Here is a 15,149-nt window from a genome sequence, read left to right as displayed (position 1 = left end):
TGTTGGTCCTATCGTGTGGCCCCCGAGTTAAAATGAGTTTGACACCCCTGCTTTAAACCTTTTAAATTCAGTTTTAACTTGATAAACCAGTGAATCAGCTTAAAAGTGTTAACTCTATTATAACAAAGACCACCTGCACTCTGAAGTTAATGCCACTAAACCATAAAATTGTCTCTATCTGGTTACGTATACCTTCTTTTTAACTCAAAGTTAAAGCTTTAAAGACACTTTATTTGGTTAAAACTTACCGTATTTTCCGCACTATAGGGCGCACCGGGTTATAGGGCGCACCCCCAAAAAATAGTTTTTGGTCCTATATCTTCCATAGATAAGGCGCACCGGATTATAAGGCGCTACAAGGGAAACGTCGACAAAACAGTCAGATAGTTCAGTCAAACTGATTACCCCCTTAACATTCCCAAAGCTTGCAAAGAAGCAAATACATGTCGTAGACACGTGCGGATGCGGTGTCCGTACGATGTCACTCAAATGCGTCATTTCAAATATCATTCGGAAGGTTAAAGTCTTGGAATTCAAGAAATGCCAACCATCCCTTAGTTTCTATTTTCTTTTTCGCTCGCAACTTTACTGTGCATATGACAATAAACACTTGGAATTGAGTTGAATTCACTCAACTCATCACAGCAACATCAAGATCGTTCTAAAACAAGATACCGGGAAAATATAAAGCCGCATAACTCACCTAAGTTCTCACGTTCAATAATGATACGCAATCATGGTCTTCTTACAACCGTGAGTGAAGTAAATCCAGGAGAGTAAAATATTTACAAATACAGACTAATGAAACATGTTTCTTTATGGCGTACTTTAGCAAGCTTGCTACGCCATTGCTAAACTCGGCCGATTGCAGGGTTTGTTTTGGCCATCTAGCCAATCCGAGGCTCCGAATAACTTCAGCCAATAGCGATCGATTTAACGGATGATTGACACATTGGTTAGCCAATGAAACGCCGGTATATAAATCCCAGCATACACCGCGGACTTGCTATGCCATTGCTAAACTCGGCCGATTGCAGGGTTTGTTTTGGCCATCTAGCCAATCCGAGGCTCCGAATAACTTCAGCCAATAGTGATCGATTCAAATGATGATTGACACATTGGTTAGCCAATTAAACGCCGGTATATAAATCCCAGCATACACCGCGGACTACTCCACGTTCGGGGTAAAATCGAGTCGGCGGCTGTAGAGTAAGTTGCGAGACCTTGCGAATTTAATATTGAGCCATATATAAGGCGCACTGTGTTATAAGGCGCATGGTCAGCTTTTGAAAAAAAATAAGACTTTTAGGTGCGCCTTATAGTGCGGAAAATACGGTACATGGTGCTTTTTCTTGCGAGTTAAAGCTTTAAAGCCGAATTAACCTTTGAGTTAAAGCTTTAAACCGGGGTAATCTTTAGAAGTTTAGAACAGAGACTTGCTAGATTTGGGTTATGGGGGAATGAAATACACATTATAAATAAAATAATGCATGCATTTGTGTTGGTATTGTCAAGTAGAGTGTTCTATAAAGTTTGGGATCACTGAGATTTTCTGGGAAGCCGTTTATCTGAACTGGGATTATTTTTAATAGCATTGTTGCTCCCTATTTTCTTTTATTTATTTATTTTTGGGCATGTGTGTTATTTGTGTCCTTGACTTCAATATTTATAGAACATTTTTACTAGTTTCTACTACTAGCTGACTCAAGTAGTCAGGAAACCAGCAGAGGTGAAAGGCAGAGAATTAGATTTCTAATGGGCATGATGTTTTAATGGTTTACTGATCTTATTTTCAACCTTTTTATTAAATACAATCTGGTAATAACATTATGACATAGTAGTAATATGGTACTTTAGAAATGCATATCAAACCAATAGCCCTTTGTTCTATTCAGTAACACAAAAGTAGCTCTCAGCTTCGAATAGGTAGGTCCATCTTCTGCTCGGTGAGAAGCATTTTTTGATTGACAGATATCTCAAAATATTGAATATTATATCACATGAAGTTCTCTTGCACGTATATCCACAGCCCTTATAAGATCATCTGGCTCAGGGTGGACGAGGACGTCCCACTTCACGCCGTCGTCACCGGTTCGGACCTTTATATCGAAAACCTCAACAAATCCTTCAACGGCACGTACCGATGCGTGGCCTCCAATGCAGTAGGCGAGGCCTACGACGACTACTTCCTCTACGTGTACGGTGAGTACGTGCAAACTACCAGTGTTCCGAAGAACCGCCCTACCCTGAGAGATCCTACCAAGGCTGATCTTATAGTCGAATCTGCCGAAACATGTTTTGAAGCAGTGAAAGAGTCCAATAAGACTAAATAAAAGGAAAAGATTTAAGTTTTCACCACTTTTAATTAAACGAATCTCAACTTTTAAAGGCACATACAATGGGTAGATTGAAAAAGGGTTTGCACATGTGTTTGAAATCCTTGAAAATGCTTGAGTTTCAATGTTGTGTTTTTAAGGATTGAGGAGTTTGTAAATTGCTTGAAATTGTTGCCATGTTTCTCAACAAGTCTGCTGAAAAATGACGCTGACACTGCTCTATGGGGGTTTTTCTTTGCCATAGCATTTCTTCCTCCCTTGTGCGTAACAGGAGCTGGCATAAGTTTGTATGGCATTGTCTTATGGAATGTTATCTCTTCCTACGGGTCATGCCCAAGAGGACGGGTGCATGCTACACCCATGCAACGTGTAATAGTGCAAGGATTACACATCATTTATGGACATTTATTATCTATCTTTCTACCCTGGTCATATCCCTCGAGAGGGGTGACAGACAGCAAGACAAACGCATACACAAAAACAAAGAAATAAAAAAGGGAAAAAGTCGCAAAAAACACCCACAAAAAATTTTGGGGACCATGGCCAACCCAAATACCCAAACAAGTTAAGCCCCTCGGCACCCAAGTCGGTCATGCTTTCGTCCCTCCAGATAAAACGGGACACAAAAAAGCGGCCATGTCACTCGGGTCAGGGTGACAGAACACACTCTTCTGTTCAACAGCAGAGCCCGACAGCTTTCACTGGTTTACCCCTGCTGTATCATACAAGTGCCCTGCCCATACCTTAGAACACATCTAAACATCCCACTATCCTTTTTACAACAGCTCTCCACTCATTCCTATCACCAACAAGAGCTCTAGCTTCCATTATATTTAGACCTCTTTCCTGCAGTGCACTCATAAGACCATCCATCGAAGTCAATCGCGGCCTTCCTCTTGGTCTCCTTCCATTGACTTCTGCTCTGTAGATCCTCTTCAACACTCACTCCTCATCCATCCTATTCATGTGTCCAACCCAACCGAGTACTCTCTTATCCACTACTACTCCAGTTCTGTCTCTCACAATTTCATTTCTTAATCTATCCAATCTTGTCACTCCTAACATACTCCTCAAACACTCCATTTAAAAAATGTTTAATTTCCTTCTCAAATCTGCGTTCCAAGTCTCTGCACCATACAACACAGTCGGCACAATCAGTCTCTCATACAGTCCCCTCTTAACATCCATACGCATACTTTTGTTGCTCATCAGCAGCCCTTTGAGACTCTTTGTGATTAAGGGCTATACAAATAAAAATGACTTGACTTGACTCATCACTCTCCTCAGAGCACCCAAAACCTTGCTTCTTTGAGTCACTCCGTGCAATACCTGGCATTCCATCCACCAACTGCAGCCACATCACAACCCAAGTACCTAAAGCTTTCAACATCTTCCAGCACGTCTCCATGCAACCTTTCCAACACCATGCCCACTCCATCACGTGAACACTTCATCACCTTACTCTTCCTAACATTCACACTTAACTTACGCCTATTTATTATGGGCCATGCAAAAATTAAGATAGCAATTCCCACTGACATATTGTAATGGGAATAACGTCCTGCAACTTAAAATTTGAGCTATATATTACTGTCAAAACCTATATAGGGAAGGATTTATCTTAAAAACTCATACATTTGTTCTTCGATCAAGATCTAAAAACAATGTCTTGATAAATGCACAAGCAATAAAAATCCCATTAGTAAATCGCAGATATAGTTATGGCTCTGCAAAATTCATGAATACACGAGATTTTTTTATTACAATGGTACTGGAGAAATTGTCCTTTAAAGTCCTTAAAAGTGCTTGAAAATGGCCAGAAACCCTGACGAAAACCTGCACAGTACCCGAGAAATTCCTATTGATATTTCGCGCAGGACTTCTCACACACTCTGGGTATCGGTAGGACGTCTCGACAGGTAGGAAGGAACTTCAGAACACCGGTCGTGTCATAAAAGTACCCAAAGGAATATTTATAACCCAAACAAATTCGATGCGACGTACTTCCTCTTGTTGGTTTCATGTTGAGAGTAAGAAATGAAGGATGACTTGTCAAATGGCTTCCTAGCAGCGACTGACAAGTTTATTGATGAAGCCGACGTTTTAGCGAAACAGAAGCTTTTATTGTCGTTTTTATGACAGTTATATGTTTCCGGCGCCGCGCGTTATATTCCCCGGTGACGACAGAAGACAGGCGGCGTCGAGCTTTCGGTTTTGAAGTTTCACAATCGTTAGATAACGTGTTTAATGGCGACGTGATCTGTTTACGCCGAATTGTGAATATGTTACAGAACGACGACGCTACTCGTTATGTTTCCGTAATAAACGTCGACCGACGTGATATAGATACCAGTGTTTATTTTTACCTCTGAAAAGTGATGGGTCCCGGGGACTCGCATACTCGCAAGCTCAAAAATCTATGGGTCCCCAAAATTTAGTGTGCTCCATGCCCTTACAAACTGTCGTATTTCCCTAACAAAATACAAAAAAACATGTTTATTTATGTAGTTTAACATGTTATATTGTACATGTTTTTCCTTATATCATATATATTGTTAATGAACATTTTGTTGTGAGACAGTGAGTTGCTCGACATGAATGAGGTTTATTATAAAAAAAGTTCAAAAATGAAGGCGCTTGGACGTTCACTGTAGAAGGAAAAAATACATTCAACTATAATTAAGTAAATGATCTGCATTTATATAGCACTTTTCAAGTGAAGACTTCCCAAAGCGCATTACAGTGTGCTTCACATTTCCCAATAGCGGCCGTGCAGCCATGTAAGGCGCTCACCTGCTTATTGGGGGTATTAGGGGTTCAGTGTCTTACCCAAGGACACTTCGACATGTAAAATGGAGGAGCCGGGATTCGAACTGCGATCTCTTGAATAATAATAATACATTTTCTCATTCAAATTATGAACTCATTTTCTGCATTAAATTATTGTTGGTAATATACTGATTTAAAGGTATCACCACAAACCTGTCTTTTTTCTTTTTATCCTTTTATACTTCCTTTTTCCTTAACTTCTTTATACAACATAATCATTCAATATAAAGCATCAAAGCAAGTGAGCCGTTTGAGAGATGGCTCTTTAATGAGTTGAGCCGAAAAAGCCGGTTCTCTAAAAAGAGACGGACTACACAACTCGAACTGGAGATCGGCGTGCAGACGAAAACTGGAACCGCGAGACCAAAACAACAATGGCGGATCTGCCTGGCGAAAAGTTTGGAGTGCGGTAAATCTTTGTTAAAAAATCAATGACAATTGCGTGTCAAAAGAGTTGCGTCTCGGGGACGCACGTTGATTTGAGACGATGCGTCCCCAGGAAAAATAATGCGTCTAGGACGCAGGGACACATGCAAACGAGAACACTGAGATAGATAGATAGATAGATAGATAGATAGATAGATAGATAGATAGATAGATAGATAGATAGATAGATAGATAGATAGATAGATAGATAGATGATAGATATATGATAGATATAGATACTTTATCCATCCCTGTAAGGAAATTCACCCTTCCAGCAATATCCTTGCGTTGAAAAAATAAATAAATAAATAAAAGAAATAGAATACAGAAATACCCAATATATCGTGTTGATATAGGGTATTTAAATAGTGCTACAGAAAATACACACTGTAATAGAAATAGGGTAATATGCAAATGTTGCGGTAGGGTTTAATGTGGGCTTTTACTCCCCCGGGTGGAGTTAAAGAGCCTCATGGCATGAGGAAAAAATGATCTCCTCAGTCTGTCCGTGGAACAAGACTCTGACAGTAGTCGTTGAAGCTGCTCTTCTGTTTGGAGATGATGCTGTGTAGTGGATGTGATGAATTCTCCATGATTGAGCTCCTCCTCTTGTACTCCGGACTGCGAAGAAAGCAACCAATGATCTTCTGGGCTGTGTTGATTACTCTGTTTTTTTTTCTTTCTGTTGTACAACAGATATATTTTGTTTTAAGTTAGCTGAAGTTTTAACCTGTTTTTAAAGTTTACAAAAGAATAAGCCAAACTTCTATCCCTGGCCTACAGGTCGAACTACCCAACTAGCATTTCCAATAACCATGCTGCCTCTTGAAAACATATTTTTCGATGTGTTTTCCATTCCGAGAGAGCTTGTTAGATTCGAGGGGGCTAGCACGGCGCTCTTTTTTTCAAGCCACGGGACGCCGGCCTTAAAAGCAAAAGCGTGTTTCGACAAGGGGCCTTCTGTTGGCTTTTATGAGATCTGATTGCAGCTTTCAGGACAACGATATTGTTTCGATTGGCGCCCGGCCGCCTCATTTGAGTCGGCTTGACAGGAGGAAGAGAGAAGGGGAAAGCAAGAGAGAGAGATGGAAAGAGAAAATAGAGATAAAGGAAAACTATTTCAACCTGCAGCTCGTTTTTCTCTTGCGCTTCCCTCAGCGTTGTCTCGCGGGCCAAATTCAATCACTTAGCTAATATTTAACAAAAATTCTGAATAATATCGATGATTTAGTATTTTTTTTTAAATAAAGTTTTTCTCTGAGGTAATCATATTTTGCTTCTGTGGTGAAAGTCCGTCTCTTTTTAGAGAACCGGCTTTTTCGGCTCAACTCATTAAAGAGCCGGCTCTCAAACGGCTCACTTGCTTTGATGCATTATATTACGAATGATTATGTTGTATGAAGAAGTTAAGAAAAAAAGGAAGTATCAAAGGAGAAAATGGAAAAAAGACAGGTTTGTGGTGATCCCTTTTATACCAACAATATATATTACCAACAATAATTTAATGCAGAAAATAAATTCATAATTTGAATAAGAAAATGTATTATCCGAATTACATATATTTGCATGTGTTTTTTCCTTCTACAGTGAACGTCCAAGCGACTTCATTTTTGAACATTTTTCATAATAAACCTCATTCATGTCGAGCAACTCAGTGTTTCACGACAAAATGTTCATTAACAATATACATGATACAGTGGGACCTCGCTACTTCGCGGTTCGACGTTCGCGGGTTCAGAGCTTCGCGGGCCTAAAAAATCAATAAAAATAAAATAAAATAATGTATTTATTTATTTATTTATTTAATGTTTTAAAGCATTTTTGAAGGGGCGTCGCTACCTTGTGGTTCCACGTTCGCGGGTTCAGAGCTTCGCAGGTCTAAAAAATAATAATAATAATAATAAGATAAAATTTACAATGAAAATAAAAAAAGTAAGCATTTTTTTGAAGGAGCGTTGCTACTTCGCAATTTTTTTTTTTTTTAAGCATTTTTGAAGGGGCGTCGCTGCTTCGTGGCACCACATTCGCGGGTTCAGAGCTTCGCAGGTGTAAAAAATAATAATGGAATAAACTAATTTTTTATTTTTTATATATATATATATATATATATTTTTTTTTTTTTTAAGCTTTTTTAGAGGGGCGTCACTACTTCACAGATTTTCACATTTTGCAGGTGGTTTTGGTCCCCATTAACAGGGTCTAAAAAATAATAATAATAAAATCTAAAAAAGAATTTAAAAAAAAAAATGTATATATATATATATATATATATATATATATATATATATATATATATATATATATATATATATATATATTTTATTTTTTTATTTTTTTCTGAAGGGGCGGCGCTACTTCGCGGATTTTCACTTTTCGCGGGGGGTTTTGGTCCCCATTAACCGCGATAACCGAGGTCCCACTGTATAAGGAAACACATGTACAATATAACATGTTAAACTACATAAATAAACATGTTTAAAAAAAAAAAAGATTTTTTTGTATTTTGTAAGGGAAAATACGACAGTTTGTAAGGGCATGGAGCACACACTCAGGGTCAAAAACAGGTCATAGTGAGATCACGAATGGATGGGTGGAAAAACGGGTGCAAAAAGCGGGACAGATGGGAATCAGAGTCGAAATGCTTGCCTTGTAGAAACAGAGGTTCGCTGACGGACTGACAACAGGCGAGTGAAAGGACTAGGCTTAAAGAGGACAGGGAACCAATCGGGTAGCCAAACGATTGGTTCCCTTGCATGGAGCACACTCAATTTTGGGGACCCATAAATCTTTTGGGACCCATAGATTTTTGAGCATGCGAGTCCCCGGGACCCGTCACTTTTCACAGGTAAAATGAACACTAAAATGACAACATTTTGCAGCTTTCAGGACAACGATATTGTTTCGATTGGCGCCCGGCCGCCTCATTTGAGTCGACTTGACAGCCATTGTGGAACCGCTGCTACGTTACGCTTTGTTTATCCGGCCCGCCGGCGAATTATCGTGACAGCTGTTGAAAATGCGCATTTGTGCAAATCAATGAAACATTTTTATTGTTGTTTTTTGTTTTTTTGTTTTTCGTCTCGCCGATTGCGAAACTGGCAGGTTTTTAGCAAGGGAGCCTGTGAAGAAGTCATCGGTGTCTGTAAATGAAAGTGGTTGGCTAACATCCTTGGGAAGACTTTCAAATTATGAAAACGGTTTTACTTTTACTCATTCTTTGGCGTTTTCAATACCACCGTTCCCGTTCACGGACGGAGCAGGAGTGGGTTTCAAAGCGCAAGGCCAGACACAAAAAAAAGGGACTCTTTTATTGGATTTGTTACATTGGGGGATTCAAATTGGGAAGAAATATCTAAGTTAGCGTGTTTTCTGTGTGGATGACTATTCAATGAATTGAGAGAAAGAGAGAGAGAGAGAGAGAGAGAGAGAGAGAGAGAGAGAGAGAGAGAGAGAGAGAGAGAGAGAGAGAGAGAGAGAGAGAGATGGTGAGATGAACAGAAGAGATGAAAAGAGAAATGGTGAGAGAAACAAAATAAATGAAAAAAGAAATGTGAAAGAGGGAAACAAAAGAGATAAAAAGAGAAATGGTGAAAGAGAGAGGGAGAGACATAAAGAGAGAAAAGGTGAGAGAGGGAAGTAGAGACACAAAAGAGATAAAAAGAGAAATGGCTATCTATCCATCTATCTATTTCTAGCTACAGTATCTATCTATCTATCTATCTATCTATCTATCTATCTATCTATCTATCTATCTATCTATCTATCTATCTATCTATCTCTAGCTACAGTATCCATCTATCTATCTCTAGCTACAGTATCCATCTATCTATCTCTAGCTACAGTATCCATCTATCTAACTATTTCAAGCTACAGTATCCATATATCTATCTCTATCCAGAGTATCTATCTATCTATGCATCTATCTATCTATCTCTAGCTACAGTATCTATATATCTAACTATCTATCTCTAGCTACAGTATCCATCTATCTATTTCTAGCTACAGTATCCATCTATCTATCTCTATCTACAGTATCTATCTATCTCTATCTACAGTATCTATCTATATATCTATCTATCTATCTATTTCTAGCTACAGTTTCTATCTATCTATCTAACTATTTCTAGCTACAGTATCCATATATCTATCTCTACAGTATCCATCTATCTATCTCTATTCAGAGTATCTATCTATCTATGCATCTATCTATCTCTAGCTACAGTATCTATCTATCTAACTATCTATCTCTAGCTACAGTATCCATCTAACTATCTATCTCTAGCTACAGTATCCATCTATCTATCTATTTCTAGCTACAGTATCCATCTATCTATCTCTATCTACAGTATATATCTATCTCTATCTACAGTATCTATCTATCTCTATCTACAATATCTATCTATCTATCTATCTATCTATCTATCTATCTATCTATCTATCTATCTATCTATCTCTCCGACTACAGTATCCATCTATCTATCTCTAGCTACAGTATCCATCTATCTTTCTATTTCTAGCTACAGTATCCATCTATCTATCCCTACAGTATCCATCCATCTATCTCTATCCACAGTATATATCTATCTATGCATCCATCTATCTACCTATTTCTAGCTACAGTATCTATCTATCTATCTATCTATCTATCTATCTATCTATCTATCTATCTATCTATCTATCTATATCTACAGTATTCATCTATCTATCTATTTCTAGCTACAGTATCCATCTATTTATCTCTATCTACAGTATCTATCTATCTATCTCTATCTACAGTATCTATCTATCTATCTATCTATCTATCTATCTATCTATCTATCTATCGTAGTGAGTTCTAAGAAATTTAGAAGCTAATGCTAGTTACACGGACCTTAATGCTAGCATTATAGACACGGTGGTAAGTTGCTAATATAGTTGATTTAATTCCAAATCTTAAGGTTTTACATTTACTTTGAAAAAAAAAGTGATATATTTGGACACAAAGGGAGCCAAAGTACTCCAAAATGTCGTTATTTCTTTCTGAAATGACCTTCCGCAGTTGCGAATGGTCCATTCAGCCTGAGTACTGTTGTCAGTTTTTTGCTTTTTTAATTCTTTTTTGGGGGGTTGATCGTTTGGGGAAAGAACAGCCTTGGTAAAAAAGTTCGAAGCACATCTCAGGCGATGGCCTCTACTCGCATACGTGCTCTCCTACAATAGTCGCTAATCCAAATCTCTCAGGTGAAAAGCACTCGGTATTCCGGTAATTACTCTCGCAGATAATTCGTGCTGTTTGAGAAGTTAATCCTGCGGTGAAGTTTGTCAAGCTATTTTTTTGGGGTTGCAGAAAAAAATCGAGACGATTTATTGGTGTGTAACGAATTGTTCTTTCGAATGTCTCATCATCTCATCTCATCAGCTGCACCGCGGGGGTGCTGGAGCCCATCCCAGCAATCATCGGGCAGTGGGCAGGGGACACCCTGAACTGGTTGCCAGCCAATCGCAGGGCACACGGGGACAGACAACTCACTCGCTCAGTCACACCTAGGGACAATTTGGACCGGCCAATCCACCTGAAATGCATGTCTTTGGAATGTGGGAGGAAACCGGAGTGCCCGGAGCAAACCCACGCAAGCACGGGGAGAACAGACAAACTCCGCACAGTAAGGTCGGGAGCTGGATTTGAACCCACGCAGGAGGTTCCCACGACCTCAGAACTGTGCCGCACACGCGCTAACCACTGCGCCGCCGTCTTTCGAATGTGATGTCCAGTAATACGTTATTTGGTGTTATTCAACTGCTTACCACCTGATGGCAGCAGATTCAGCAATGATATCGTGTTCAAGGGACAGTGTGTAATATTTGGCCCTTAGATGTCGTTGTATCGTGTTGACAGGGTTGGGTAGGGTTACTTTAACTGGATTACTTTCAATTACTTTTGGATTATTCCAATACCAAATATGCTAATAAAAGACAAAATAAACTAAATTCAGTCCATTTACCATCCATTTAATAATATTCAAATCAATGCTGTTGTTTAAATTTTTGACAGAATAATGGCTTTTGCCAGCTCAGTAGCCTAGATGGTAGGGCGCCCGCTTTAAGACTGGGAGGTCGCTGGTTCGCGCCTCGGCCGAGTCATACCTAAAACTTATAAGATTGGTAAAATGGCGGCGCCCTCTGTTGGCTGCGGCTGCATCGGCTCGCTACAACGGGTCAGGTGTATCGACATTTCGTTCTGTGTACATTGTTACAAAGAATGACAATACAAAGGAAATTATTATTATTATTATTACTAGGAGGAACTATATATTGTACACTTTCCCTTCAAGTGGTTTTGAAAAAATGAAATCAGTAATCAGCCTGACACTCTGGGTGCTCAGCACCCCCATACCTCTGAACCTAAAATCGGCCCTGCCCTAGACCAGGGGTCTCCAAGATTTTTTTTAAGCTGAGAGTTTCTTTTTGTTACTAATTCACAGAAAGGGCAACCAGTCACAAAAACCTACTTATAATGTTATCAATATGCTGTTGCTATTTTATTACCAGCTTAATTATTGGAAATACGGTTAAATCGACTCAGTCAACCACTGCAACAATAATCTTACTTGAAAATCACAATGATCCAACACTGGTGAGCTATTTTCAGAACAGGTCCACAGGATGTCGTAGAACCCTGCCCTACACTTTCCACCAATCAGAGTCTCACAAAATTCCATGGGAAACATTGGTTAAAGCTAGCAACAAGCATCGTCCATCGATGCAGATGTTTCTCGGCGGATTTTTTCTTTCATTTGTCGGCATTATTGCGTGTTTTGGAGTGTGCAAAAATGTTACACGGTTGGATTTACTACACTCACGGATGTAAGAGGACCATGGTTGCGTATTATTATTGAACATGATGGCTGCAAAAAAACTTTGGTGAACTACCCCGGATTTATATGTTCCCAGTATCTTGTTTCAGACTGATTTTTATGTTTCTGTTTTTTATTTTGAAATTCAATGCAATTCAAAGTGTTTACTGTCATATCCACAGTAAAGAACCATGTTTCCCTGCACAATAAAATTCTTACTTTGCTGTCCACACAGTTGCCAGCAAAAAAAAAAAAAAAAAATAGAAACTAGGAAATGGTTGGCATTTCTTGAATCCCAAGAGTTTAACCTTCCTAATGATATGTGCAGGGTTGGGTAGCGTTACTTTAACTTGAGTACTTTCAATTATTTTTGGATTACTTCAGTACCAAATATGCTAATAAAAAGACTAAAGAAACGCAATATGAATAAAATGATGACTCACAACACGTGGTAAGCTTTCTCTCCTGGCTTTGACCTCTTTGATCTCCGGCAAAACTAACATAAAATGCGACAGAAACAAAATGAAAACATCATTTTTGCCATTACATGTATTCCGTTACTCCCCAAGCCTGCACAAAATTTAGTAATTTTATTCATATTTAGTTTCTTTTGTCTTTTATTAGCATATTTGGTATTGGAGTAATCCAAAAGTCATTGAAAGTAATCAAGTTAAAGTAACCCTACCCAACCCTGGATATGTGGAATGACGCATTTGAGTGATTACTGACATCGTACAGTACAAGGTCAGAGACACGTATTTGCTTCTTTGCAAGCCGTCAGAATGGTAAGGGGTTAATGAGTTTGACTGAACTATCTGACTGTTTTGTTGGCCCACTGTAGTGCCTTATAGTCTGGTGCGCCTGATGTATGGAAAATATAGGACAAAAACTGCGCCTTATAGTCGTGAAACTACAGTCCATGACCTGGTCAGTATGCATCTCTCCGTGAGCTTGCTAGCAGACAACGAGGCGCTCTAATGCTACATAATCCGTATACAATTATTATCAGTTTGATTCCACTCTACAGGAACTCGCACACGGATGCAGTGACTCAGAAGCCTACATTTTTTTTGTTTTTTTTTCCATCTCAGATCCACATCTGCTTCATCCTTGCCCTGTTGTCTCTTCAATTAGCAACTCGCTCTGCACATATTTGAACATTTTCCATTAAAACAGCGACCATCAGACACCCCGCATCTCCTGCCGGGTTCTAACGAGACACGGGGGGTTGCTAAAAAACTGCCGCTAACCGCTACTAATTATGCCCTCCGACTCCCGCTCCTCTTTTGCGCGGGATTTAATGCCATCCCAAATCACGTTGCGGTCCGTTGCGAGGCTTTGTTGTCCCGGAGTAATCACGCCGGCTACAGCGCCGGCTTAATTAGTGTGTCGGCGTGCCGCAGATTGGCCCCGGCGCGATAACCTTGTCCCGAAACCGCTTTGCAAAAATGCCACTTGCCGCGTCTGCCATTAATTTCATTATTGCCACGGATTTTTTGGAGTAGATGTCTTTTTGTTGTCTTTTGTTTGAGAGAGTCTTCTTGCAGCCAATTAGCCAATTATTTTCAGGCCTGCTCCACTTAGGGGTGGCCGGCGAGGTCAGTCCGATACTCTTTAGCCACTTTGCCGATAAAGTGGAACCTCGGTTCTCGACCATAATCCGTTCCAGAACCCTGTTCGAAAACCGATTTGTTCGAAAACCGATTTGTTCGATCACCGAAATCGTTTTTCCCATTAAAACTAATGTAAAATCGTTTTAATCCGTTCCAACACCCTGAATGTTTACCACGAACGTAAACATGAAGCTAACCCAGGCTAATCGTACGTTCGCGTTAGCGTAATCTTCAGTACGAAAGATTACGCTAACGTGAACGTGTAAAAATAAAAAAATCAGGTCGTTTACACGTCATTTAGCACGTGGGTCTCCACAAAAAGTGGTGAGCGGTTAAAGGATAAAGAAAAGAATTATGAATAGGATTTCTTACCTATGTGGTGGTCTGCAGAAGCCATGCTCTATTCCCTCGAAAGAAGGGAAACTCGCACACCTTCTTCATATTTTGCTATTATTTCTTTCTTAAATGCAATAGTTGTACGCACTACTCTTCTTTTTTCACCGGTAGCAACTTTGCTGCTTGCACCGACCTTCTTCGGAGGCATTTTTAGGGGCTAAAACACTCCATTCACCGATATTGAAAGCGAAAAGAAGTGCGCGCCCACGTGATAACAGTTCACGAGGAGTGGGGGCAATCTACACGATCTACACCCGTACGCCGCTCAGCATCGCACCCTAGCGTACCGGCGTTCGAACTCCGATTTTTTGACCGAACAGCAAAACAAGAATTTCTCGAAATTTTTGGTCGAACACCGATTTGTCCGAACTGAGAGGCGTTCGAAAACCGAGGTTCCGCTGATTTGTCATGAACCACGACGGAATCTCGAACCCAATTGCGTTTGTCTCAAAGGAATCTGTATTAGAGAGAGTGGTCGGAACTGGCTTTGGACGCCGGCGGAATGGCAGTTCCGTGACAGGTAGGCGGAATCGGTACAGCTTAGCAGGCAGGTCGATGGCCAGGGCGGGAGAGCAGGTCGAAAATGTGTAACGGAAACAGGTCAAAAACAGAAGGCAGGCAGGAGTCAAGCAAGAGTAGTCTTTGGTACTTAGTAATCTGGCAAAACACACAGGAATACAGAAGTACGGTCTGACGTCCTCCTCTGAACGCTGACC

The 15,149-nt window shown here is 39.9% G+C and overlaps 1 protein-coding gene across 1 annotated transcript in view; it reads left to right on the top strand.

Annotated features, from left to right (window-relative positions):
* The window catches only part of cadm1b (cell adhesion molecule 1b), a 722,615-nt gene that overhangs the window by 632,565 nt on the left and 74,901 nt on the right, over positions 1-15,149 (top strand). The window contains exon 14 of the mRNA XM_088345365.1: positions 2,030-2,202. Within this exon, the coding sequence (XP_088201491.1) occupies positions 2,030-2,202 (173 nt within the window). The remainder of the gene's footprint in view (positions 1-2,029; positions 2,203-15,149) is intronic.

Source organism: Urocampus carinirostris, chromosome 10 (genome assembly GCF_059441175.1).
Source record: "Urocampus carinirostris isolate Australia breed hairy pipefish chromosome 10, RoL_Ucar_1.0, whole genome shotgun sequence".
Taxonomy (NCBI): domain Eukaryota; kingdom Metazoa; phylum Chordata; class Actinopteri; order Syngnathiformes; family Syngnathidae; genus Urocampus; species Urocampus carinirostris.
Note: the sequence above shows the minus strand (reverse complement) of the source record. Positions and strands in the feature narration are given on the sequence as shown.